The sequence below is a fragment of the Protobothrops mucrosquamatus genome, unplaced genomic scaffold (assembly GCF_001527695.2).
Source record: "Protobothrops mucrosquamatus isolate PMUCROS unplaced genomic scaffold, P.Mucros_1.0 scaffold49, whole genome shotgun sequence".
Taxonomy (NCBI): domain Eukaryota; kingdom Metazoa; phylum Chordata; class Lepidosauria; order Squamata; family Viperidae; genus Protobothrops; species Protobothrops mucrosquamatus.
Genome location: NW_015386431.1, coordinates 1,276,512 through 1,304,055, shown reverse-complemented (window position 1 = coordinate 1,304,055; position 27,544 = coordinate 1,276,512). Strand labels below are relative to the sequence as shown.

The 27,544-nt window shown below is 34.5% G+C and overlaps 1 protein-coding gene across 2 annotated transcripts in view; it reads left to right on the top strand.

Moving 5' to 3' along the window:
• CNOT2 (CCR4-NOT transcription complex subunit 2) overlaps positions 1–17,349 on the top strand; it is a 67,188-nt gene extending 49,839 nt beyond the window's left edge. For both annotated transcript variants that reach the window (XM_015811796.2, XM_015811795.2), the window contains exons 6-15: positions 480–559; positions 2,941–3,066; positions 4,936–5,060; positions 6,034–6,154; positions 6,246–6,402; positions 9,130–9,191; positions 9,301–9,350; positions 10,603–10,703; positions 11,308–11,452; positions 16,208–17,349. In XM_015811796.2, coding sequence (XP_015667282.1) covers positions 480–559; positions 2,941–3,066; positions 4,936–5,060; positions 6,034–6,154; positions 6,246–6,402; positions 9,130–9,191; positions 9,301–9,350; positions 10,603–10,703; positions 11,308–11,452; positions 16,208–16,294 — 1,054 coding nt within the window. In that variant the 3' untranslated portion in view covers positions 16,295–17,349. The remainder of the gene's footprint in view (positions 1–479; positions 560–2,940; positions 3,067–4,935; positions 5,061–6,033; positions 6,155–6,245; positions 6,403–9,129; positions 9,192–9,300; positions 9,351–10,602; positions 10,704–11,307; positions 11,453–16,207) is intronic.
• Positions 17,350–27,544: the final 10,195 nt, after the last annotated feature.

The window sequence follows — 27,544 nt, the reverse complement described above, 5'->3', positions numbered from 1 at the left end:
ATATGTAGCTATGTCCTGTTAAGAGGTCATAATGGTGAGATTATAATTCCTGGTTAATATTTATGGGCTGACTCTTCCATCAGGCTCTTATCTGTGTTTGGGATATAGTCATTAAGAGTTCATATCAGCCTATTTCCAGTTTAGAAAAGAATTTAATTTCCATTTGGAGTCAGTAACTCACTTCCTATTTTAGCCAGAGTGTTTATTCATAAATGAGAAGCAATTGCTTCCAACCATATGACCACCACTTATTGCTGGTTGGCGCTATTATCAAGCCAAGCTATTCTTTTATGTTATGTTTAAACTGATTCATTGAGAAGGCGTGAACATATAAAAAACAGACAACACGGATAACATGCTAGTTTTGTATAATTTTTTCATCTCCTGCAGGTCAAAATAAGGTGATCTATATTTATTTAGAGGATTATTTAGAGGATATATGTAAACTTTCTTTACTCTTCTGTTTTTGTTTATGTTAGCATGTCTGGATTTGGAATGAACAGGAATCAGGCATTTGGAATGAATAATTCTTTATCAAGTAATATTTTTAATGGAACAGGTAAGCCTATTTTAAATCTTCATTCTTTAGGGTTTCATTTGGTAGCTTATTTTGTGTGTATTTTATGTTCCTTTCCCAGTATTTGTATAGATGTTCATGGTCTTCAGTAGACTTCATTTTCATAAGTGAAAGAGGAGATTCTCCCAGTTTCTCCAAAGCCCCTTGTGTCCTTTGCCCTCCAGTTTTAATTATGAACCAAATCCACTAATTCATATGTGGTCATAGATGTTCAGTATCTGCAAAACTGAAAGAAGTAGAATGTAACAGTGCTGGAATCACAGGCTTTTTAGATTTATTTATTAGATACCTATATAGCTCATTTGATTATGTTACTGGGCAGTATACAATAATAAAACCAAAAGCAAATTCAAATTACAATTAAAATCTACAATTTAAGCAAAAAAAGTGTCTGCTTATTCCCAGCCAGTAAATATTCTCACACTAGTCAGGAACAGAGAGGCCTAGAGTGTATATCTTGTAGTTTTGGGATTACAACTATTTGTTGGTTTTCATAGATTTGGAAAGGATAATTGAGGTCATTTATTCCTACGCCTGCTTAGAGCAGGATCTGCTAAAGCATTTCAGACAGATGCTTATCCTGCCTCCAGCGAGGAGAACATACAACTTATTGGGACAACTATTCCACTGGTTCACAGTTCTTACTGCCAGGGAATTTCTCGTAATATTTAATCTGACTCTCCTTTTCAGTACTTTCAAGTCATTGATTCAGATCCTGTCTGAATATGGGATAACAGATTTCCTCTTTAGGAACCTGAAGACTGTTATTATATACTTCAGTCTTCCCTTCTGTGGGCTAAACATGCACAGTTTTTTTAACTGTTCCTCACAGGGCTTGGTGCTTTCATCATCTTAGTGTCCTCTGATGCACTCCCATATATCAGTCTTTTTTAAAAAACTGTGATGCCCAGAACTGCGCAAAATACAATAGTGTACTTCTCCTGATCTGGACTACATGCTCTTGTTAATACATTCCAAAATAGCATTTACCTTTTCAGCCACACTTCATCACACAGCTAGCTTATGTAATATATCTATTAGGTCTTTTTCACATGAAACTTTCCCATCTTACATTTTTGTGCCTTTCTCAGATGCAAGTTTTTACATTTCTTCCTGTTAAATTTCATCCTGTTTATTTCTTATCCAGTGTTCAAACCTGTTTAGATCTTCTCTTTCTCTTCTGAAGTATTAGCCATTCCTCCTAGTTTTGTGATATCTAAAATTTTGATCATCATTCCCTCAATTTCATCTAGGTCATTATTAAAAAATGTTGAAAAGCACATTGTCCAGCACAGAGCCTATTTGATACTACACTCCAATCTAATATGGACATAATGAAGGCCTAATTTCCCTTCTGAAAGAAGACACATACAAAATATGAGCTAAGATGTTCTGCCTTCTCTCCATCATCCATCACCAATTTATCTCTTTCTGCTTACAGCAGACCTAACTTTGCCTTTTTGTTTCCGATGTATAACCCATTCCCTTTTTGTTGTTTGAAGCCTCAATTCATTCTGCACTTTAGCCTTTCTGTCACATTCCCTACAGTTTCTGGTGACTGCCTTGTATCCTTCCTTACTGCCATCCCTTCCACTTTCTATCCATATCCCTTTTTCTTTTCAACATTTAGAAAGTATAAATGTATCCACATGTTCTCTTAAGATGTCTTCAGTTTTTCCTTCTGGTACAAATTGTTTGTAATTGTGCCTTCGGTATCTTGTTTAGTAGGATTTCCCATTCTTTCCAGACACTTTTCTCCTCAGAATTTCAAGCCTGATCCCTCCTACCTTCCGTCTGAATTCAAGAAATCCAGTATACAAGTCTGACTCTTCTCTATTCCTCCTCCCCTTGATATCATGAACTCAACGATAACATGGCCATTTTCTCTCAAAGTTCCTGTCACCTTCACTTCTTCAATTCCTCCCTGTTGGTAAGGATTATGTCTGGGATATCATACCCCTTTGTTCTTTATACCATCTTCTGACAGGTGAAGTTGGCAGCAAGATAGGACAGGGATTTGTTGGACCTCTGATTCTTGGCATAGATAGATTTCTAGCAGATATAAGCATATTTGAACTCTCCTGTTTTCCATATCATGTGCATCTTTTCTGTTCACCTGCTTACACAGAAGGCAATAGTCACCTTTCAAGCTTGTTTTAGAGGGCTAAAACACTACTTATCCTTTCCTTCTCTCTCCTTTACCCCTTCTTTCTCCCAAGCTACAAGTATCGTAACTTGGAAGAAATGGAATATAATTATCATTAAGTTTCTACAGAATTGTCTGTTTATGATATGTATGCATGGTTCTACAAATATATTATTGGATGTTTATAAACTTGAAAACAACATGTATTTTCTTTTAGATGGCAGTGAAAATGTTACTGGACTGGATCTTTCAGATTTTCCAGCACTAGCAGACAGAAATAGAAGGGAAGGAAGTGGAAATCCAACTCCATTAATAAACCCTCTAGCTGGAAGGGCACCCTATGGTGAGTGTGAATCTGGTGGCTTTGCAGAATTGATCATATGATATCTTAGGCATAAGAAACAGCTCTTGCTGAACTTAACCTTTGACCTCATGTTGTTATTACTTAATCTGTCTTTTGCCTGAGAAATGAAGGTTCCTAAAAGAAAATTGTCTGTAGGTTTTTCAGCTGCCACCCAAAATCTGTTTGCTGATAGTAAACACATAGAACTGAGTGGAATTTGGAACAGACACGAATAAAATGGTGAGGGTTTATTTTAGGGTCTTTATTCTTTTCACCTTTTCTCAAAATTTTCATAACCCAATTATTTATTTGGTTTATACGGTTTCCCATCATATGCGTGACTCTGGGTAGCACCCAACTTTAAGTAAATAAAAATATATACATTTCTAAAATGTATCAAAAATAAAACATACAACTGTCAGAGAATCATAAAAAACCTTCAACACAACCAGGACATGGGCTCTGTCACATACCTGGTGCCTCAGGTTTGAACCATGTCTTCAGGCCCTACAAAAGGCCAGCAGGGTGGAGGCCAACTTAATCTCATAAGGAATGATTTTCCAGAGTCAGATGCCATGGCATAAAAGGATCTTTTTCAAGATCTTGCTGTCTGACACTCCTTGGCCGATGGTGCCCACAGCATGTCTCTTCTTCTGGAATGTAGGACACGTAGAAAGAAGAAATGGTTCGGTAAGTAACTCACCCCCAAGCCATGTGGGGCTTTAAAGGTGACCCCAGCACCTAGAAAACTAATTTGGTGTAGTAGTTAAGGGACAAGGCTAGAAACCAGAAGACTGAGTTCTGTTTCCACCTTAGGCCCAAAACCAGCTGAGTGACTTTGAGGCAGTCACTCTCTCTCAGCCCTAGGAAGGAGGCAATGGCAAACCACTTCTGAAATTGTGCCAAAAACATTACAGGGACTTGTTAGAGAAACAATAGGAGTCAAATCTAGATGTTATCATGCCATAGCTATATTGACTAGTGGTGATAAAAGTAGGAGTCCAAAATAGATTAAGATCCTATTGTAAAGCATATGAAATACTAAAAGGTAAATATAAATAGTTTTTCTTTTTCTCCTCAAGGAACAGTAACAGAAGGCAAAGACTTAGAATAAGGAACAAGCTAATTTCAGAATAAGAATCACACAGTTCTCTGAATTTACAAAGGTTCAGCATAAGGGGACTAGGCTAATATAGCCATTTTGTCCAGCTCTACCTTGTATATCCCATATGCATGCACAAACTATACCTTTGGTCTTAGATATACTTAGTTTTAGTAGTCCAACTATTTATTTATTTTCTTACAGTTTTATGCCTGTATTTAGTTATTATAAATCATTAGTACAATTTGGAATATTACAAATGATTTGAATATATTTGAGTAAAAATGTAACAAATATAACAAAACCATTTTGAAAAATAATTAACTGCTAGTGCTTTTTAAAACCTAATTCATACATTTACATTAATTGTATATTTTTCTTTAAAAATAATCTTGTTAGCTTCATAGCTAAAGATTATAATAATGTTTTTGACTGCTCAAAGAAATAAAAAACTAAATAGTCAATCTATGCATCTAAATTCATTATATAAATGAATTTGTATACAAATATAAGGTTTGAAATGGATATTACTTTTTCTATATTTGTTAAAGTAAAATCATATGCTAGTGAAAACTTTAACTATCAAATTGTACATTTTTATTTACTCAATTTCTGTCTTTTTAATTTACAAATATTTTGAGGCTTACTTTCAACATGAAAATTAAAATCTATAATAATAAAATAATACAAATCAATTGAAATAAAATGAAAATGAAAACTATTACAATTTAAATAATTCAGTGTGGTGTATTTATCTTCCAATATAGTTGGGATGGTAACAAAACCAGCAAATGAGCAAACCCAGGACTTTTCAATACACAATGAAGATTTTCCAGCATTACCAGGCTCCAACTACAAAGATCCAACATCAAGTAATGATGACAGTAAACCTGTAAGTTTGCCTTAATTTAAAGAGAGAACAATTTACACGCACGCGCACACACATGTATGTATTTATGTATTTATCTTTATCTTTAAGAAGGCAGTTAGAGCCGGCTGGGTGACTTTGGCCGCTGACTCTGTCTCAGCCCAACTCACCTCAGAAGGTTGTTGTGAAGAAAATAGGAGGAGGAAGGTGTGTTGGACGTGTTTGCCGCCTTGAGTTATTTGTAAAAATAATGATGATTGGAAATTAATAAATAAATAAAGCAAACTAGTCCTTCTTGTCCATCCATATCAAATAACAGAAGTAATTAGCAAAATTAGGGACAACATTCTTCAAATGCAGTGCTATATTTGCTAATGGAAATTTGCCCAATTTCCATTTGCTTCATTTCTGGTTAAAGGGAAGCATTCAGAGAAATACTTTAGGATAGCAATTCTCTTAGTATGGACTGGGGACTTCTGGGGGTCCCCAAGACCCTTTTGGAGTCTGCAAAGTCAAATAAATATATTAATATTTCTCAATTTTAAGTTCTAATACAGTACTGTTAATAGATATAACCCATGTAAATCTAAGGTCTTCAGAGTCCACAATCATACTTAAGAATTTAAAGGGGTTAGCTATAGTCTCTTCTGTTTGGCATGTCTACCTTAGCTGTGCATGGCTTTGCACAGAACCTAGATTAGAAACCTGAACAGAACTTTAATATTGGGAGGACTGAAGTTTATTGTCGTTAAAACCAGTAGTGATCCCAGACAATATTTTTTATCTGCTGTCTCGCTTGAATTGTACATAATGGACAAGCTGTTTGTTACTAATAATGTATTGATACATGGATGATCTCACTTCACAAGTCTATACAAACGTAAGGGAGAGAATTCTTGGAGGATGCTCTTTTGTAAACACCAGATAACTAAATTAGCTGGTCATGTATTTTTTAAAATATTTTTATATTGATTTTTTTTTCTTTATACCACTTAAGAATTTGAATACATCAGGCAAAACATCTTCTAGTGCAGATGGTCCAAAATTTCCGGGAGATAAAAGTTCAACAACGCAAAACAATAACCAGCAGAAAAAGGGGATTCAGGTGTTACCTGATGGTATGTTTGTTAAACCTGCTGTTTTTTACTAATGTTTCAGAAGACACTGGTTCTCTGTTATTAGATAATACTCTGATTTATGTTTCTGTAGGTCGGGTTACCAACATTCCACAAGGGATGGTGACAGACCAGTTTGGAATGATTGGTTTGTTAACATTCATCAGGGCAGCAGAGACAGACCCTGGCATGGTACATCTTGCATTAGGAAGTGACTTGACAACTTTAGGTCTCAATCTCAATTCTCCCGAGTAAGTGTTTTCAAATTAATATCATTATTTAATGTAAATTACTAGCTATAGTATCTTTGAATAGCCACACTTCCAAAATATGTACTAAAGTAAACTAAAAATGTAATTATTGTAAAATATGCATTTATGCAGTTAGTTTCAGGATGTTAATATGTAATTCAACAAGATTTTAATAAATCAGGAATAATAATATTCATAAAAATAATTTAACACATCAGAAAAACCACAAATTTATGATATATCTCTGCAGTTGTTGACAGCATAGTCTATGATTATTTGCATTGCAGAAAAACTTTATAAAGTCTTACATCTTTCATATTTAGTTTTAATATTTGTTTTATTGGTTTACATTGAATTTCATATTACTTATCAGATAACAGTATGGATTGCCTAATCATATTGGTATATGGAAAAAACAGTTAATATAGTTAAATAAGCTGTTCTGGAATGGAAAAGTAGTCAGTCTTATATCATATTCCTATCAGTGAATAATAATCAATGATTTTTAAAAAAATAAATAAAATGATTTTTTTTATTTAAATCAGATTTTTTTTATTTTTATCAAATTTATTTTAATAAAATGCTTTTGGAGTAAACATCTATCTAAATATAGTTTTCTATTTAAGATACATTAATAATTTAGTTTATTCAGCATGAAATGGAGCTTAATTATGTAGCATGAGGCTATATATTCTGCAATATTTACATTTTTTGTAAACTCGTTCAATGAATCCAAGCTTTGCAAGCTGAGATAACATGCACTGCATTGATGCATTCACACAATTTCACAGTAACCATGAGATAAATCATAAAACAAAGTTCAGGAATATTCTTTTATCCTATTGTTTTGCAAATCTATGTACACTACAAATTGTATGATTTGAAGACAAATGCATCTGTACCAGGCTCTAAGTGTTTTAATTAAATAAAAGAATTTGAGTAGTTCTCCAACTATCGTGTTTCCCCAAAAGTAAGACCCAGTCTTACATTATTTTTGCCTCCAAAAGTGTCATTAGGTCTTATTTTGGGGGGATGTCTTATATTTTTTTGTGCTTTCTTCGTGTGTCGCCCCACAGATCATCTGCCCAGCGGCATCCTCCTCCACCACCACCAACTCTCCCAAGGCTTGCACTGTGACTGGGCAGCGCAAACCTCCCCTGTCGCCTCCTTCCGCCACCCCTCCATCGCCACCACTAGAGAGAAAAGAGAACGGGGAGGAGAGTGGCTCTGCGCAGCAATGCAGAGCAGAGAAGAGCACTTGCTTGCCACCCACATCACCCCATGTCTCCTTTTTCCATTCTGGAAATAGCCCCATTTCCTGCTGCTTCTCCCTGTGCTGCTGTAGAGTTTGGTGCACCACTGCCCAGCTCCTCTCTCTTCCCGAAAGCATTTCTTAACTAACCTGCTTTACAGCTCTGGCACATTTCTCTCCTTCTGCAGGGAAACGGAGTTTGTGGGACTAAAAAAAGTTCAGTCAGACCTTCCAACTTCTCGCGAGATCTTTTTTTTTTTCCTGAGAAGTTGGAAGGTCTGACTGAACTTTTTTTAGTCCCACAAACTCCGGCCACGGGAGAGTTGGTGGAGTAGGAGTAGGAGGCTGCTTTTGGGCAGATGATCTGTTGGGCGAAGTGCAAAGAAAGCCCCTGCAGTGGCACACAGTGGCAGCAGAGCCTTTCTCCGTCACTCTCCCCTGGCTCCGAAATGGCGGAGGGGAACCGGGCCTATCACGCCCAACCTCCGTAGCATGGTAGTCTGGCTCGGGAGGGGAATGAAAGGGAAGGTCGCCGAGCAAGGAGTGACCTGGCTGGGGGGCCCTGAAATAAGCGGGTGTGGGGCAGCTCCACCTCCTCCCTCACCTGCCTTGCCTTGTTGTGGCGGCAGCGGCGTGACATGCGCTCTCCTGCCCCATTGTGGCAGTGAGGTGGGACGGAGTGGACTAGGTCTTAACTAGGGCTTATTTTGGGGATAGGGCTTAAATTAGGCCCGCCCCCAAAAATCAGGGTAGGTCTTATTTTCAAGGTAAGTCTAATTTTTGGGGAAACATGGTTTGTGTGATTAACCTATTAACCTAAATTCGGTTCTGATATCGCTGTTTTACTAACCTGACAGCTTATTATTCTAAATAGGAAACCTTCATTTTGTTTGCAAATAATAATATTAAAGATTCTAATTACCAGCAAGAATGAGTCCTTATATTTAAAGAGCACCTGTCATTTCAGATCCATCATGGCAGTGCCTGTTAGCGGGCATCCACTCACCTGCTGCCTGCCATGTCCCTCACCTTGTTGTGCCATTGCCGCATCACCAGCTGTTACTTTGGATCTAACAAAATTACTTGTTATTAATAAATAAATTGGTAGTATTGATAAGAGAGGATTACAGTATATAGAAATTAGTGAAAATAATTAAGACGTGTTGGCATATCTTTGTATACTGGGCATTAGGTTCTAATTTAATGTTATGTAAATATTGCTATAATATCCTATATTGTTTAAAATCATCACAGATTTCTTCTAGTACTGGATATTTTTAAATGTTTTCTCACTTTTTCTAATCAATGTTTTGTGTTTATTTTATTGTATTATCTAATTCTTGGTATTAATCTAGATCCAGATAATTTATTTAAGCTAGATGGTGTGCAAACCAGCCTCTGTTTTTGTATTTGAAATAACAGCATTTTGGGAAGGAATAATCGTTCACAGTTAAGTATCTTTTATTTCTGTACAGAAATCTTTACCCCAAATTTGCATCACCTTGGGCTTCTTCACCCTGTCGACCTCAAGACATAGGTAAGGTTGATTGATTAATATATCTATATTTAACTTACTATACTCTTAATATTCTTGAAAATCAGTATCATGGATTAAGAATTAAATCACGTCTCATTCCCTTATCCAGACTTCCATGTTCCTTCTGAATACTTAACAAATATTCACATTAGGGATAAGGTGAGTATACTTTATGGTCCCTTAACAGAATACAATAGAACTAAAGAAAAATTATCAGGCTGTTATATTTTTGACAATCTATATATATAGTGGTATTAACATCAGATTGCTTGAATAAAGTGTCATTCTACAGTAATATTAATTTAATGAGCTATTTTTCAGATGAAGATATATAAAATGCTAAAAAAATCTATATAATTGCTAAATATTATTATTCCTTCTGAAACACATTTCTCCATTATAGTATGCATTTATTTTATATTTTAGAAAAGTTTCTTTAAAATATAAGATATCTTAATAAATAGTTTTACATTTTTTAAAAGTTTTATTAAATAAAATCACTACAGTTCTCAGTTTATATTTCGGGAGGATAGATGGGCATTTTTATTAACATAATAAATTCTACTTTAACAGTATAATCAATCTATATATTGCACAGTTTTGGTATTTCCTCTGAAAAAGTGTTACTGTGTTTTGGGAATGTGCATGATTGTAAAAAAAAATGGCAGTCTGATGGAGTGCTCAAAACAATTTTATTTGCAGAAGATTTATTTTATCAAAAGCCAGAATTCTAATTACATACAGAATACAGAATTATAAGCATATGATAGAAAACAAATTCTAAAGTAAATTTTTCCTAATTCTTCACTCAGTTCTCCTAAATAGGTAAATTATAGTAGGATACTTCACACTCTAATAACTATATTATTGTCCTACAAGAAAAATATACAGTATACTTGGACAGTGGTTTATAATCCACATTCTCTTAGATCCTGTTCAAATATAATACAAATATGGAGGCTGCTAGTCACCTCTACTTAGTTATGCCTGACAGAAGAATAGCTAAACAGACTGGGAAGTCTTTACCATTGGTTTGTCTGTCATTATATCAGTACTAAGAGGTTTGGTTTCAATCTCCTAACTATCAAGAATTTTAAGTTGTATGTATAGTCATAATTCTGGTTTATTGAGAAATAGTACATCTGGTTTAGGATTAATGCTAATGGGCAGAGAATCCCTGGTTTGGTTTACCATTCTTACTGGATATAGGTGTCAGAATAAACATTTGGGGAAATTTAGGGAAGCCAATTAAAAATTCTGGCAGCCATTCTGTCTCTTACCAACTACATGGATGTATATGTGTAACATCAAAGAATTAATTCATTTCTGAGATCTTTATTTGTTAATCATCTATTATTAATATAAATAAAACTTACATTGGATTTTGAAAGTCTTTTTTTTCCCTTTTCAGTTGGCTGCAATAAAGCTTGGTCGCTATGGGGAAGATCTACTCTTTTATCTCTATTATATGAATGGAGGAGATGTATTACAACTATTAGCAGCAGTAGAGCTGTATGTCATTTTTTAGTGAATTTTATAAGAAAATATATGGTTTTTAAAATTATGAATAGCTTCTGTTTTAAAAACAAATAACTGTATTATGCCATCTGAAGGGGAAGTTCAAGGAACAACTATTCAATTTTTTTTTAAAAAAAGCTTCCAGTTGTAGACTTTCTTCTCTCATGCTTTACATGGTGCAGAACTCTTATGTCAGGAGTATGGAATCTTTTAGATTAGTAAACATGCCTGGAGTTTATAAAAGATTATTATGGATAATCGCAAAAAATGACTGCTATTCAGCAGGCTTCTCTATTTATAAATGGTCAGTTTTGATAAGTGTTTCTTTTTTCTATAAAATTCCCAAATACTGTAAGGCAAGCAGCTCCACTTTGAATATGTAAATATTTCCTTCAATAAATCTACCATTTAATTTAGGTTATGTGCTGCAAGGAAAATTACAGTATAAAAATATTTTTATAAGCTATGTGCACATAAAAGCACATATTTAATATAGTTGTATAGGCAAAGGTATTTTATTAATTCTAATTTTACTTTTTAACAAATTTAAATCAGTCCAGCTAATAGAATCTTCTTTTTCCTGATTGGATGACAAAAGATTTAACCGAGACTGGAGATACCACAAAGAAGAGAGAGTATGGATTACCAGAGCACCAGGCATGGAGCCAACAATGAAAACCAATACATATGAGAGAGGAACATACTATTTCTTTGACTGTCTTAACTGGAGAAAAGTAGCGAAGGTATATATATATATATATCTATATCTTCTATATAAATAAAAATGTAAATGTTCATTTGTTCAAAATCTTAAATCTCCGAAAGTTCTTCACCGATTGCTTTGAAATTTTGACACAACGTTGCATTCGAATATGCGCGTGTTTTTATATACCTACTATTATATAGATGTCACACCTGTGACACAAACGTGTGCTTTCTCTTTTCTTTCTTTTCCATTTAACCAGACTGAGCCACAGCAACGCGTGGCCGGGTACAGCTAGTATATATATATATATTTAGATAGATCTTTAAAATACATGTTCTTTATTACTATAGGGTTTTTTCATTACAAATTCTTATTCGGGAGTATGAAATCTTTTGGATTAGTAAACTTGCTTGAAGTTTAGAAAATACATGGATAATTGCAAAATATTACTGCTATTCAACGGGCTTCTCTATTTATTGAGACTTAAAAATTGGTACCAGGTGAATGAAGGTGTATATATGGTAGAAGAAAAATGTTTTAAATTTATTTAATGTCAGTTGCCTTGGGTGAGTTTCCATTAATTGTGTTTTATTTCAACTGTAACTGATCTTTTATTTCTATGGGTCAGAAACGTGTCATGACTCCCTAGTAAATGAAGCTTGTTTTTTTGTTTTCAATTTGCTTTGGGTTTTTCTTAAAATTAAACAGATACTGGATGAGCAGATTCAGCTGAGGTAATAGAAGCTTTGTGTTGTGAAGTTATCAGGGATTGATTTGCACCTGTGAGCCCTGAAGAAGTAAAGAGGATCCTCTGTGGTATTAGCTTCCATCTATAGATTAGTTTCTTGCTGTATGTAGGAAGGTGAGAAAATGCTGGGTAAATGCATCCTTGAGTGAAGGAGTGGTGCCTTCAACTTGAAAGAGGGGATGATATCTCAAGAAACCATAGCTCGACCTAGCAATTTTAGACCACCATTGGCCATTCTCTTTTTAGAGACATTTATTAGAAGTGGTTGAACCATAGTTACGAAGAACCTGGCTATATCAAATCAACTAATTTCAGTCAGGATTCTTTCAGTCAGGATTCAAGCCAGACTGCCATGTGAGATTGAAACCATATTGCTTACTCTCATTGATTGCCTTTGGTGGGATCAGGATAGAGGGATTTGACTTGCCTTGATGGGCCTCTCAGCAGCTTTTGGTATCATTTATCATGCCCTTCTCCTTCCTACAGTGAGGGGGGGGGAAATTTGATCCCCTGCTGATTTTGTACGTTTGCCCACTGACAAAGAATTGATCAGTCTATAATTTTAATGGTAGGTTTATTTTAACAGTGAGAGACAGAATAACAACAAAAAATGCATTTCAAAAAAGTTATAAATTGATATTGATAATATGCCATTATGTGTCTCCACCTCAGCCAGGCAAGAGATGTAGTGACCAAAGGCTCTGACTCAGTGCTTGAGGATTGTTAGGGGAAAAATAGGAGGAAAAATAGTCTTTGACTAAATCCTACAAAGAGAGAATGGTTATGACTGAAACTGACAGAATATAGAAATAGTTCATTTTTTATTCTGGATTGCCTTTGATAGAACTGGCCTGCAAGTTGGTGGTCCTCTTGGAGTCATAACTTCTAGTTGGAACATATGGATTTTATGGCCAGGAGAAACTGCACATTTTTATCTTGTTTACTAATTGTGGTCTCTCCTCGATTAGTAGTTTTTGTAGCCACTCTGTCAACACTGCTAATATTGGATATTCTTGCTTTGACAAAATATGCAGAACTGTCTGGTATTTTTAGAGTTAACTTAGATGATGCTGAGAGGGGAGGAGAAAGAATGTATGTGGGGAGTAATTAAGATAAGGAATACTGGCTACAGAAGGAAGTGAACCTTTGCCCTTTGGGCTGATTGAAGAACATGATTTATGACTGCAAAATAGAGGAGGGGAATAGGCTGGAATGTTATGTGCAGGGGAGGGGAATTCAGATCTTGGCATCCTCCACATGCCCTGCCAACACTGTATTTACATGATTAAAGACTTTTTAGGATAAACAATGCCTGGAAGTTCTTTGAAGTGTTCCATTAGTCAGAACCATGACATCCTCATGTTCTTGCCACTTTGTCACCAGCTGGATTATTATAATTAACTGTAGATGGAGCTATCTTGAAAACAGTTTGGATTAGGTAGTTATGAGTGTCCATGCCACAGCAGTATTGTGGAAGCTGTGTTGCTATTGGTTACTTTCTGGATGAAAGTTAATATGCTGAATTGTCACAAAGCCTTACATTGCTTAGGCCAGTGATGGTGAACCTTTTAGAGACCGAGTGCCCAAACTGCAACCCAAAACCCACTTATGCATTGTCGGGTGCCCATTGGCTGGGTGTGACTCATTGGGTGGGCGTGGCTGCGGTGGTAACGGCAGAGTGGGTGGGACTAAAAAGTTCAATCAATTCCAATTTTGCAAGATCTTTTTTTCCCCTGCAAGAAGTTGAAATTGACTGATTGATTGAACCTTTTTTTTTTGCACATGGTGGCGAAGGCCTAAAGCGAAAAGGTTTTATAAAACCCAGCTGAAGGCCTAGGACTGGGGCAACGGTGCGCGTGCCCACAGAGAGGGCTCTGAGTGCCGCCTCTGGCACCCGTGCCATAGGTTCGCCACCACTGGCTTAGGGCCTAGGATATCTCTGAACTGAATTTGCTGTTCTGGCAATATCTGGGAGAAAGAGAATGCCATCTTCAGGGACTTTGGATTTCAGCCTTCTTGATGAAGTCCTCCTTTCTTCTAAGGAATACTGGTCCACTGCTTCCTTACTACATTTTTGGAGAATTGTAAAAAACATGGCTCTTTGAGAACAATTTGGAAATTAATAAGATCACACTACTCCTAAATAATGATCAATTGGATTGAATTATTGTAATTGGATCAATTTAATTCTGTTTTTAATTTTATTACTTACTTCAGTTTCTGGAAATAGAGAGGCATATAAGTTGTGCTAATAAAATGAATAAATTGTCCTTATTGTAAGTAATAAAAATGTAGTATTGTCAATGGGAAAAAATTAGTAATATTCTTGAAACAACCTAATAGTGAAAACCATTTTACTTAATTACCATTCAGAGATATGCCTCTTAATAGGGCATATTCAACTATAATTTAGCACCTTTTTCTGCTTCTTCAAGTATAACTCAAGATAAATGTTTTACAGTACTTTTAGGGAGAAAAGATGGAATTGATTTTGTTCTTTGCATAACGAATGTGTAAAAACAATACTGCAAATAGTTACTTGCAGAATATGTACCATTCACTACTTGTTGACTGATCTATCACAAGAGTCACTGAACATGAGGAGGAATTCTTTTTCATGAACCAGAGATTTTTTCAAAAATAAATCTTACCAGAGCCAATCAGCTTTCAGCAAGGACTCCACAGTTCAACCCTAAGCTACAGATATTATCTACTATTGAAATTCATCCCTGATTCCGAAGTAAAGAGAGAAATGTTTGCATTCAGAAAGCATCATCTTCTGTCTAATTTCTAGCAATTAATATTTTTATTGATTGTTTTCTTTCTAGGTATTTTTAAAAGTGTTGATTGGACTTATAAATACAATTCTGTGAGAAAATAATCATCCATCTTGGATTTTATAAATCTTTGCTGCTAAATATTATCCAAGCTTCATGGGGGGATTATTGTTAAGTAAAGGTTGTTTGCTATTGATTTTTTTTATTTCATAAATAACATAATCCGATATGCATTGCAAATATGAAAAATAATTGCCTCCCTGGTTCAGTCAATTCAGTTACACTTTGCAGAAATGAAATACTGTATTCTATAATAAAAATATCACAGCTGTCAAGCATGGAAGTGGACCTGCCATGGTTTGAGTATGTTTTACTGCCTCAGAATTTTAAGAATTTATCATTATTATAGAAAGCTTAAAATTTGGTCAGAATTCCACAAAGAATTCTGTCCATTGGTGGGTCATGTAAAACAGGAGTCCCCAACCCCTGGGCTGTGGCCCATTACCGAGCGTGCCCTGTTTGAAACCAGGCTTCGGGAGAAATGGGCAAGCATGCATGCAGAGCTCCACTCATGCAAGTGGTGGGCAAGTGCGTGCACAAACACAAAATACTGTGACACAATCTGAAACGGGACTTCATGCTAGAAAACTCTCATGTCACTAATTTAAAATATTTCTCTATTTGAAAAAAAATAAAAAGCAGGCCAATAGAATATAGTGATGTGAGAGACTGATCACCAATTGCAGGAAGTAATATTTACAGCTAAAGGTGGTATAACCAGTTAGTTAATATAAGGGTGTGATTACTTTTCATACTGCCACATATCATGTTGGATTGTCTTGTTCTTAAAATAAGCTCCAAACATTTACTTCTTTATAGGACCCACATTAAATTCTGATAACATTCATTGGCAAAAATATGCAGAAAATCAGAAAATCTGACAGGAAACAAATGCATTCTTACAGAATTGTATTTTGACAATACTAACATGAATCTTTCCTATTTGAATTCTTCATTTTTAAAAACTTAATCTAGCTGCAGTTAGATCTCATATAGTTGGTATAAAATAAATGTAAGATATATTGCAAACTTTGGAAAATGGTGACTTTTTAAAATTAAATTTAATTTCTAAAAGGCTGTCCTAAAGGGAAGTTTATTTTATTTATTTGAAAGAAACAGTGTTTTCTTTTGGTTAAATGTGCAAAATCATTCATTCTAATGACCTGTTGGCTGATAGTAGAATAATTGTCTTTTTTTGGGTTTGTAGGAGTTCCATCTGGAATATGATAAACTAGAAGAACGGCCTCATCTGCCATCCACTTTCAACTACAACCCTGCTCAGCAAGCCTTCTGAAGACTTCCCTCTTGTCTTGGGGTATGGCTGTCTCAGCACAATACTCAACATAACTGCAAAACTGAAGTGGCTCAGGCATCCCGGTTTTAATTCCTTTCGAGGATCTGGCAATTGGTTCATGCAAAAGGGTCACCATTTGAAGTCCTGCCTTACTAATTATGTGCTGCCCAACAACTAAATTTATAATTTGTTTTCCTTTAGTTTGTGCAGGGTCGGATTTTTTTTTTATATTATTATTATTATTTTTTTGCCAGCAGACAAGCTTGGGTCTGTAAAGACAAGCAAGTACACTGACAAAAGTTTACTAGTTTCCAAAATGTAAAAAAAGGAAAAAAGAAACAAAATAGACAATAAAATTTGCATTGTTCATTGTAGCACTCTTGGTAATAAAAAAAAAATGTTTGTGCATTTTTATGTGAAGATCCTTCTCGTATTTCATTTGGAAAGATGAGCAAGGCCTGCTTCCTTCATTTTACTTCCCCTTCAGTTTTTGAAAAGGCAGTTTTCGCCAACTTAATGCAAGAATATCTGTTTAGAAGAAAGATATTGCCACAACTTATGGTTCATTTCCAAAGTTGTGTGTTAACTGAGCTTCATCTTTCCAGAATGAGCAAAACACTGTCCAGTCTTTGTTACGATTTTGTAATAAATGTGTACATTTTTTTTAAATTTTTGGACATCACATGAATAAAGGTATGTATGTACGAATGTGTATATATTATATATATGACATCTATTTTGGAAAATGTTTGCCCTGCTGTACCTCATTTTTAGGAGGTGTGCATGGATGCAATATATGAAAACGGGACATTCTGGAACTGCTGGTCAGGGGACGTCTATGTCGCCCTGTGCACTAAAGGGCCAGATTTCAGCAGCCAAGGACATCCATACCCAAGTGAATGTGATGGGACTTAACGAAGTGAACTGAGACAATTCACTCTGGCTGTTTGAACAGCAGCGTTTCATAGGAAGAGAAAAAAAAAAAGATCAATCTTGTATTTTCTGACCACATAAAGGCTTCTTCTCTTTGTAATAAAGTAGAAAAGCTCTCCTCACTGCAGTGTTGACTTTGATTTGAAATTGTGATATCATTTCTTCAACAATGAAAATATATAAAAAGTTGAAGTATTAAAAATGCAAAGCTATAAGATGATTGTGGCACTTAATATGAAGAGTAGTTTTGCTACAGACATTTCATGAATAAGAGTTGCATACGTTTCCACTGTGGCCTAAATGCTTGATTAAACATTGTCATGTCCAAACAGATTAGCATAATAAAATAATGTATGTTAAGCAGTTGGGATAGATTATCTGGGCAATTAAGGGAGGTCCAAAAATTCACATTGAAATAACTTTGTGTCGGTATGTTGTTTTAAACTTTTGAGAGGAGAAGAACCATTTCATTTGATGCTTGATTTTTTTTTCCTGGAGGTTCAAAACCAAACCAACATGAATACATTCTATTTGTGAAAGGCATTGTAACTATATTATTTAGACTGTGGGTAGCGGAAAGTGTATATCCCTTTACTGTTGCAAATTTAAGTCAGCTATTATATTGCAATCAGATCTTAAAAGTTGGTGCAATTTAGCTGACATTACCAAAGTAAGAAAATACAGCAAAATAATGTCAGTGAAATGTTTAATTTTAATTTTTTTTTCTATGTAGTGTAAAAGAAAATGGTTGGATTTTTAAAAAAAAACTTTGGGAAATCAGCTGCTAGTATTATATTTCTATATCAGGTGTACAGCAAATAAAATTCTACATTTTATATGTATTTTGGGTTAACTGGCAGACATAAAAATATAAAAACGATAACTGTCATTTTATTATTTAAAGCAAAGCACTTCCTCAGTCTGAGCACAGTTATTTCTGGTAACATATATCATGCAAATGCTCCATTATTTAAATAAATTTACTATTTACAAGTTTTTCAAAAGTAATGACCAAAAATATTCAAAATTTCATATTTACAACCTTGACCTAGAACATGATAAGTCGTCAAAATTCTGTTAATACAGCTGTGATAAATTGATTTTTTACATTGTATGCTTTGTAGTCAAATGCTATTTAAAATTAAAATTATGGGATGATTGCAGGACAAGTTCATACCCAACTAAGCAATGTATCTTAATTAAGAATGTTGCTATATCAAAAGGCCATGGCTTTTTAAAAAAGAAATACAACTTTAGATGCACTTTATTGTGGTCTAATTTGCAATATTGTACATTTACAAACCTTTTGGTTAAATAAAACAAGAACAGGATCCATTATATGTTAATGCTAACAAAATAAAGCATTACATGCTGTCAATTAAAGAAATTCTACCTAGATTGTCATTAATATGGAGTCAGGAATTGACAGTGGTGATTTACCAAACAACCATGCACTTCAACCTATTACATGTGATCTACTTAAACATTGAATTTCATATTTTGTGAATAATATGTATGTATAAGAAAAATAGTATTTACTGAGCTGTTCTAGCAATCTTTTATGAAAATTTCAGAAAAGACTAGGTTTTTGCATGAAAAATACAATTAAAATTGGAAGCATTCTATAAAGCCATATTAATTAAACTAATCCTTTTTACTGAAGTAAGAGAGTGTTTACAATCCATTTATTCTTGAATAGCTCTAATAGCATTAGTAGGCTATACTGAAACTGCATCTTACAGCAAATAAGTAATAATTCCATAGTGATTTTCATGGCTCCTTAACTTTATAAGGGTTAATATTTCTTTAATAATTTATTGCATTTGTATCCCCTGGACTGAGAAAGCAACGTAAGGCAGCTTACATCATGAAAACATAGGGTAAAAACCTGATATCTAAATAAAACACAAATCTACCATAATACATTAGGCACAGAGGTTGCAATTCATTACTCAATGACACTTCAGAAAAGGTTTGTCTTTAATAGCTTCCAGAAGGCTGCCAAAGAAGGCATCAGCCTAATTTCCAGAAGAAGACTGGAATATGAGGGTTCTAAGCAAAAATGTTACCTGCACTCTTGTCTCTTCATGTATTTGAGGCATCATTAAAAGATGGTGGAAGAATGTGTGCAAAGGGTAAATTAGGTAGGTTACTTCTGTGTGAAGATGGTTCTTCCTTGCTGCCATGGTTATATGTTAAAGCCATCACTTTGAATTGCACCAGGAAATATTGGTAACCACTGTGGTGACTATAGAACAGATGTTGTAAGAATATAGATAATTTGATTTGCTAAGCTAGGACCTGATACATTTTATATCAGTTGCAGTTTCTGAGCAGTCTTCAGAGTCATCCCTATATAGGTTGCATTGCAGTAATCCAAGTAAGTAGTGGTAATGATGGTTAATATCACTCTTTAATATAATTTCACCTAAGTTGAAATACCTCAAGTAAGTTTTTAAAAATATATATTCTCAGATTAGTAAATAATTTTATTTCCAATTCATTGTAACATTCCCTTATGTTTTTATTTCATTCTGTATGTAAACATCTTTCACAAGATACAAACATTTTAATCTGATGCAAAAGAGTCACTGTATACACTAGCTTGCCAGTGACACTGTCTAGGGGGGTGCATTTAATTCCAGGGCTCTAAAGAAATCCTATAGTTATTTTATATTGCTCTCTGTCCTTACAACCTCTTTTTTATTGTTATCCTCACATTTATGCAGCATAGAGGAATGGATGTCAATTCTTCTCTTTAAAGGGAATTACACAGCATTTTGCAAGCTGGGTTTTCTTAACAATCACCCTTTTCCAAGGAAATATTTTAGTTGGCATATCTTCAGGATAGAACTGAGATATTCACATAGCCTCTTTAAATTGTGTATTTTAGTTTACAGTGCTTTCTAATAATTTCAAGACTTAAAAAAATATTGCATGTGTGTTTATGTTTTGAGAAGTATTCATGTGCCTTCCTATATTTTTAATTAATGTAGAGGAGTCCAGCCCAGTGTTTGGAAGTCAGAGCCAGAATCAATAATGAAAAAACCTGGTTCAGAAAACACTTGTGTTTTTTTTTTTTCCTCTTTCAAAATCAAGATAGCAAGGGAAAGTTAATTCTTCCTCCTCAATTTGGGATGAATCTGGAAATTGGCAGTTATAAACACAATTAGCCTATAGTTTGATCGTTTGGTAGTTGCTTGTTGGTGATGGTATAGTGAAGAAACTTCTTGGATGAGAAGCGAAATGCCTTCAAAGAAAAACAAAGTACTGTTGCCTCGTGAAAAAGCACCTTTGGGATCTGCATAAATTAATTCCATTTGAGTTTGTGGGGGCATACCTCCCAGATAGTAGTTTTGATTATGGCTAAGATCTGAGATTATAGTTTGGTCAAAATAGGAAGTGTGCTTGTCTCTTGCTCTAGATTGTCTTTCTACAACAGTTATTTTTGTGGTACTTTGGATAGGTATTTGGTGGGTACATGTTGTTAAAACATATGTTGGGATAGATAAATCAGAAGATTTGTGTCTCTCAGTTTTGTATGTATGGTCCTTTATTTCAGTTTGTTCTTACCTTATATTCCCCTTTCTCTGAAAAACACGTTACTGCCATATTTATACATTATATCTTGCATTTCATTGGCTAGTGACTGATTCTTCTACATGTTCCCTTATTTTATCCTAATAGTGACAGCCCTGTAAATGGTGGTTAGTTAGAGATAATTACTGCACCAAATAACTGTTACCATGTGAGCTCCATTATCAATTTAGTGTTGATCTTAGTCAGACATGTTAAACTCGCGACGTCACATGACATCGCACAATATATCGGGAGTGTTTTGCCATTGCCGGCAATGGGGTGGGCGCGGCTTCCGCATGACGCATCCAGCCCACGGGCCGGCAGTTTGACACCCCCGTTCTTAGTGTTTTCTACTCTGTGTCCATCATTTTAAACAATGGAAAGGACAGAGAGGATCTTGGTGCTACCAACTCGCTGCGGGACAACTTGCCACAGGACAAGAGTTACACTAATATAGAAGAAATGGAATAGAATCATTAAAGAAAGGATGCAGAAGGAGAAACAAAACGAAATATGAATAATAAAAATTAAAATATTTTTTAAAATTATTTTAAATAATTTAATTGAATGGTTGATTGTCCCGTAGTGAGTTGACCGTGGCATGTTGCCCCACAGCAAGTTAGTCACAGTTAGTTGGTCGTGGCAAGTTGTCCCATTCTGAGACAGAAAGACACACGGACAGATTTGTTCCTATTTATAAAAGAGTATGATATCAACATAATACCCAGTGACAAATATACATTACTGTAGATCAATAGATGAATTATCTATCATCTGAGATGTAAAAATTGTGGAATTGCAACTGCATAATGCTATTACATTTTAGCTTATTTTCAAGAGAAAATGCTAGCAGAGTCCAACACAGTCACATTTATGTCAGAAAAGACTTTTTAAAAATGATTGAAAAAAGGCCAAATTTTTAGATTGTCTGGAAGTTACTGAAAACCACAGTAACACAAGGTCAGTTGGAAGGTATTCCACAGTGTAAGAAAGGATGTTAAGTTTGTAAGAGACCTAGCTCTCAAGTATTCTTAAAGAGATTATAAATGTTAAGCCCTTCCCCAAGAAAATCAATCCTAACAAGAAGAACAAAGCATTGACAGAAAATTGTCACAGTGGAATGCAAAACAAGAAGCATATGGCCAAAAAAGAAGGAAACAATGAGAAACTTATAATTTCAAGAAGAAACCCAATCAGGAAAATGGGTGGACTGTTAAATAATAATGAAGCGAAAGAGAGGCTTAAGGATGATGTAGAAATTGCATCCATTAATATTTTTATTTCCTGAAGGGAATATGTAAGCTAGAGATAGGCCATGCTGATTTTGCTCAGGCAGGAAATTAAAATAAATTCAGGAAACAAGGTATCCTTCATTACCATTAAACGGAATAATGTTCATAAAATGATTGGGTTTAAAAGGGGATTGGATGGAGGGCAAAACTATCGAGCTGAGCAAGGCAGTTCTCCAAATTGTAGTTGTATCAGTTGTACAAACAACAATAGAAGGACATGGATCTTACCAAAAGGCTTGGTAAGAAGCTAGCTGTTAGATTATTATGCTCGACCTAAAACAGGATTATTTATATTCTACACTGAACATATTTTATCAATAGAATCACACCTGCCTTTTGCACTTAAAACTATAGAATCAGACATTCATGTCTCAATGTCATTTATAATAAATGAAAAGGCTGTATGCAATAAACAATGTTTTGAAAGTATTTCCTCATAATTTCACTTAGGAACTAAAGCTATTTGGGGATTATATTCGCTGAATTCTTAAAAGTATTCATGAGGCAATGCAAAATACTGTATTTCAGTATTTGTTTTCTTAAAAAAAGTTTGAATCAAAACAGCAATTTTGAGATAAAAATCAATTTTGAATAAAATTACCTGAACAATATCAAACTTTATTGATTTATCATTTTTTTTAAACAAGATTTTCTGTATTACATTCAAAACCTCAATAATGTATCTGGTAAATCTCATAGAGATTTATTGCAGTAAAACATCTGTAATTGCTGTGGATCATATAGCAAGTATAACTGGGATAATGGGAAACAAAATATTTTATACAGGAGTAAATACAGATACTCCTCAACATAAGACCACAATAGAGCCCAGAATGTTGGTCATAAGTTGTTGCAGTCATAAGTTGAGATACCACACGAATAGACTTGATTTTTTTTTACCATTTTTATGGTGGTTGTAAAGCAAGTCACTGGTTGTTATGCAAATCACATGGTTCTTAAGTGATCTTTCATTCAGCCTTTTCAGTAGATGGGTTTCTTTTTCTGTTTTCTGCTGGAAAATGGCAAAAAACAAACAACCCATTGCAAACTCCAGTCATGTGACTGCGGAACATTACAGCCTGTCATAGATCCAAGTTGGTATCTGAAATGTGATCATGTGACTGTGGGGCATCCTAAGTTGAGGATGAGTTATAATTAGCTTTTTAAAAGTCTGTCATGACTTTGAATATTCATTATACAACCAGCCATAAGTTGTAATGTTGCTTTTTGGGTAGAACATACTAAGAATTGCTGTAGTTGATGGAAAAGATTCTCCAGTACATTTGGAAACGGTTTAATTCTAAATTGTTTCTGGTCAATTAGCAGTGGACTTTTATCTCATTGATTTATGTGGGACTTAAACATACTTCATTTCTCTGGACTCCACTTACAGAGAGTGTTATAAGACAGATATAAGATCCATATTTTCATGAAGAGTGGCATTCTAAAACTGATTTTAAATATTTCTCAAAGCAGAACAGTTTTAATTGGTCATAATAAAACCAGCAAAAAACTGAAGTTTTTCTATAACTTACAGTATATAACCAGCAAACATAAAATAGTTGTTCCACAATATAAAATCTTACAATTTGTGGAGTTGACCTAAAGAACATGTTTCTTAAAACAAGATATTCACACTCATGTTCTTAATAGGAATGTATGGAAGACATGCCAACCTGTTAGGTAACCAACAGTCCTACTCAATTCAAAAACAGGGCAGATGCTGAGGATTGTCAGGGAAAATGGAATAGAAAGCCCTTTGAAAATTTCTGCCTGCACAATTTTGTATAGACCCATTTGTATTTAAGAGCTAGTTTGGTGTAGTGCAGGAGTCTTCAAACTTGGCCCTTTTATGACTTGTGGACTTCAACTCCCAGAATTCCTCAGCCAGGCATGCTGGCTGAGGAATTCTGGGAGTTGAAGTCCACAAGTCATAAAAGGCCAAGTTTGAAGACCCCTACTGTAGTGGTTAAGTCTTCGGGAGTAGAAGCCTACAGACTGAGTTCTAGTCCTGCCTTAGGAATGAAGCCAGGTGGGTGACTTTGGGCCAGTCACTCTATTTCAGCTGTGGTAAGCAGGCAAGAGCAAACCACTTCTGAAATCTTGCCAAGGAAACTCCAGGGACTTGTCCAGGCAGTTTTTTGGCTTCATAACTGACTTAAAGGCACATATTTTGAATAAAATTCAATATATATTTATAAATATCTTTGTATTTATAAAAGGTTCTTTGGAGCAACTCAATTTCCTTATGGTACTTTTCTGCTATAGAGGTTTATTCATTTAAATCTGGTGGAACTTGCTGGGTAATTTACTGAATTCAGTAGGACATCAGATAAAGTATTATAGTAATGCTATGCATTATTACAGAGCTTTCCATAGTTATACTGTCTGGATGGTAAGGGGATTTATTTGTAAATTCCCCTTTGTTGTTGGCATATTGTAATGCTACCAAAATTATTTTCACTTATTTGAGTTCAAAGAGATTCAATCACCCCATCACTCCACTCCAACTGCCCCACATCCTAATGAGATGACACTAGAGTATATAAAGTCTATAGTTCAGTCTTTACATTCCAGGTGCATTGCTATATATCTCTACTTTTAAAGACCAGTTAGGTGATGATACACTACCTGTTAGAAGTAGACAAGGACCGATGATCTAACAGAAGATTGAGAAGGCTCTAGGAAGACCTGCATATCAAGAAGTGTATCAGTGAAGCTATATTACTTTTTCTGCTGTGTTGACGATTGAAGACATGGATTTTGATGGTGTAAACGTATCAATACTAGGGCTGAATAAAATAAGAAACAATAGCACTTCTTTTCACGGATCATTTATAGGTACCTTGGATTTCTGTGCCATCCCTGGAATATCAAAAGGACAAAACATTCACAGGTAAAATGAGGGATTGCTATAGCAGTAAATATAAAAATTCATACAGTATCTCAGGCTAGGATCCCTGAATGTTCTTTAAATGTAGAACACTGCTATTATTACAGGTGGCATTTACTCTTTACTCAAGTAAGGGCATGGTCTCTTTCCTTAATCCAGTCAATTATAGCAAATAACTATACAAAGAACAGAATACATAGGATGATTTTTTTATTGTTAGATTTCTATCTTGCCATTTTTTTTTTATAAGGTGGTGAGCATACCCAATACTCCTTCCTTTTCCTATTTTCCCCACAACAAAAACTCCATGCAATGCATTGGACTGAGAATCATTGGACCAATGTCACCCAGCTGGTTTTCATACCTAATGGAGGTACCTCCTGATTTCTAGACCAGCACTTTAAGACTGAGACACAACTTACATTCACCACCATGGATAAAAGTATGAGAAGGAGCTGGCTATATTTACCATTGATTCATATGTCATCTAACACTGTCCCTACAGTTCTAATCAACCAAAGCAAACTGCCTTGAATATAGACATAGTATATTTGAAGTGGGCCCACTTAAATTTAGTGGAAAAGGGGATTGTATCTTATAGAAAAGAATATGCAAATCTCCAAACCCAATCAATGGTAGTACTGCAAGTCTCTTTGTGTGCTTGTACGTACTGCTGCAGTTTTATTAATACTGCATAATGGGCTCACTGGAAATTCTAATAATATCCTTGTCATTGGCTCAATTTTAAAAATATTTTAATTAAGCTAAAACACTTTAAATAAAAAATAGTCTTGTAGGTTAAAATGGTTTTAAACAAGAATGTAGATGTTAAAATGAAAGATTAAGAAATAACATTTCAGATCATTTGACAACTGATACTGCTGGAAAGAGTTAATTTTAAAACAAGCAATTCATGCAGGAAAGTATTTTAGCATAAATACAAATGTATATTTTAAAATATATTACAAATGCAATATATCAAATATCTACTTTTAATTCTTTTCAATTCACTTATGTTGGATGCTTAATGTTTTGTATAGTTTTTGAAAGATTTCAATTTCTGAGCATTAATGTGTGCTCATCCATGTATCAATATTGTACACTATACAAATGATGCTATATTTGAAGGGACTGAACTTGATTTAGTAAGACTTAATACAATTTATCTGTAAAGCACCTTTCTGGAAATAGGGTTAGAAAATAAATTTATCAACTGAGATCAAAGCTCTTTAGTGTAATTGATTAATACATTGTTGAGTGATTTGTTTTTTTAAAATCACTTTGAATTGTTTAAATCACTTAATATCACTTTGTTTTTTTTAAAAAAATGATTCTTTTTCTTTCAGTATTGGAAAAACAAATTACACTCAATGAAAGAGTTTAACACCTTGCAACTTGTAAATTCTATAATACTGACCCTTAAAAAAAGTCTTCTGAATGCATACCAAAGGAATTGACTTTCAGATTTAAAAAAAAAAAAAATTATTGTTAAATACTTAAATGTGTTGAATTAGAAACATGGTGGCCCTGATATTAATTGGGATGATTTTGCACCAAACATTGAATCACTGAACACTTAGAACATGAATGTGCAATTTTTTATGTGAACTTATTACTCTGTGAATAACCTTTGAGTGGTAGGCTGAGTGGAATCCAGGAGGGAATTTTTTTTCACTTCATTGACAACTACATTAATAATTAATTTCCAATCATGTATTTAATAGCATTCGTGTCCCTTTTTGAAATTGCAGTTTGGCAGGAGGTACATATTAATAAATAAATGACAATTTTAGTTGAGGTACATCTGATCCCCATACCTAACTATTTATCAAACTTATCAACAACAGCTAACATAAGCAGTTTATTTTACTGTTTTGCAATTTTTCATATCAGTAAAAGAGTATAATGATGTGTGTATTGAAACCATTATTTTCACTGACTACATTCTGACATTGTTCCTCTCTACTTCTCTCTTGATCATTCTTGAGTTGTTCTGTCTTGCTATTGCTGAACTCCTGCAGAGTATTTCATAGAATCTTTAAGCTGGAAGGTGACAGTTCAAACCATGAATTTAACTCCACTATTCAGTGTAGGAAGACAAACTGGATTCCCAAGAAATCTCTATCCAGCTTCTGCTTGAAGACATGCAGCAAAAGGAAGCTCACCACCAGCTTGATAATTGATCTCATGTTCAAGCTTTTCTTATCCTTAGTTTTTTTCTAACATTTAACCAGAATCTGCTTTCCTACAACTCAAAACCATTATTCTGCCTTCTAAACTGACAGAAGTTTTCATCTTTTGTGCAGCACTCCATTAAGTACTTAAAAGTACTATCATATTCCACTCAGTTGTCTTTTTTTTAAAAAAAAGTTAAACTTACCCTGGTCTCTCACTGCATAATATCATTTCCTGTCTAATTTGTGCTATCCATCTTATATGTGTGTGATGTTTATTTCTCTCTCTTTCTCTCTCAATGGACAATTAAAGTCATGCCAGATAACTTGCATCAAATAATTGTTTCCTCTGCAAAGCAGTCAATTAATTCATGGGAGA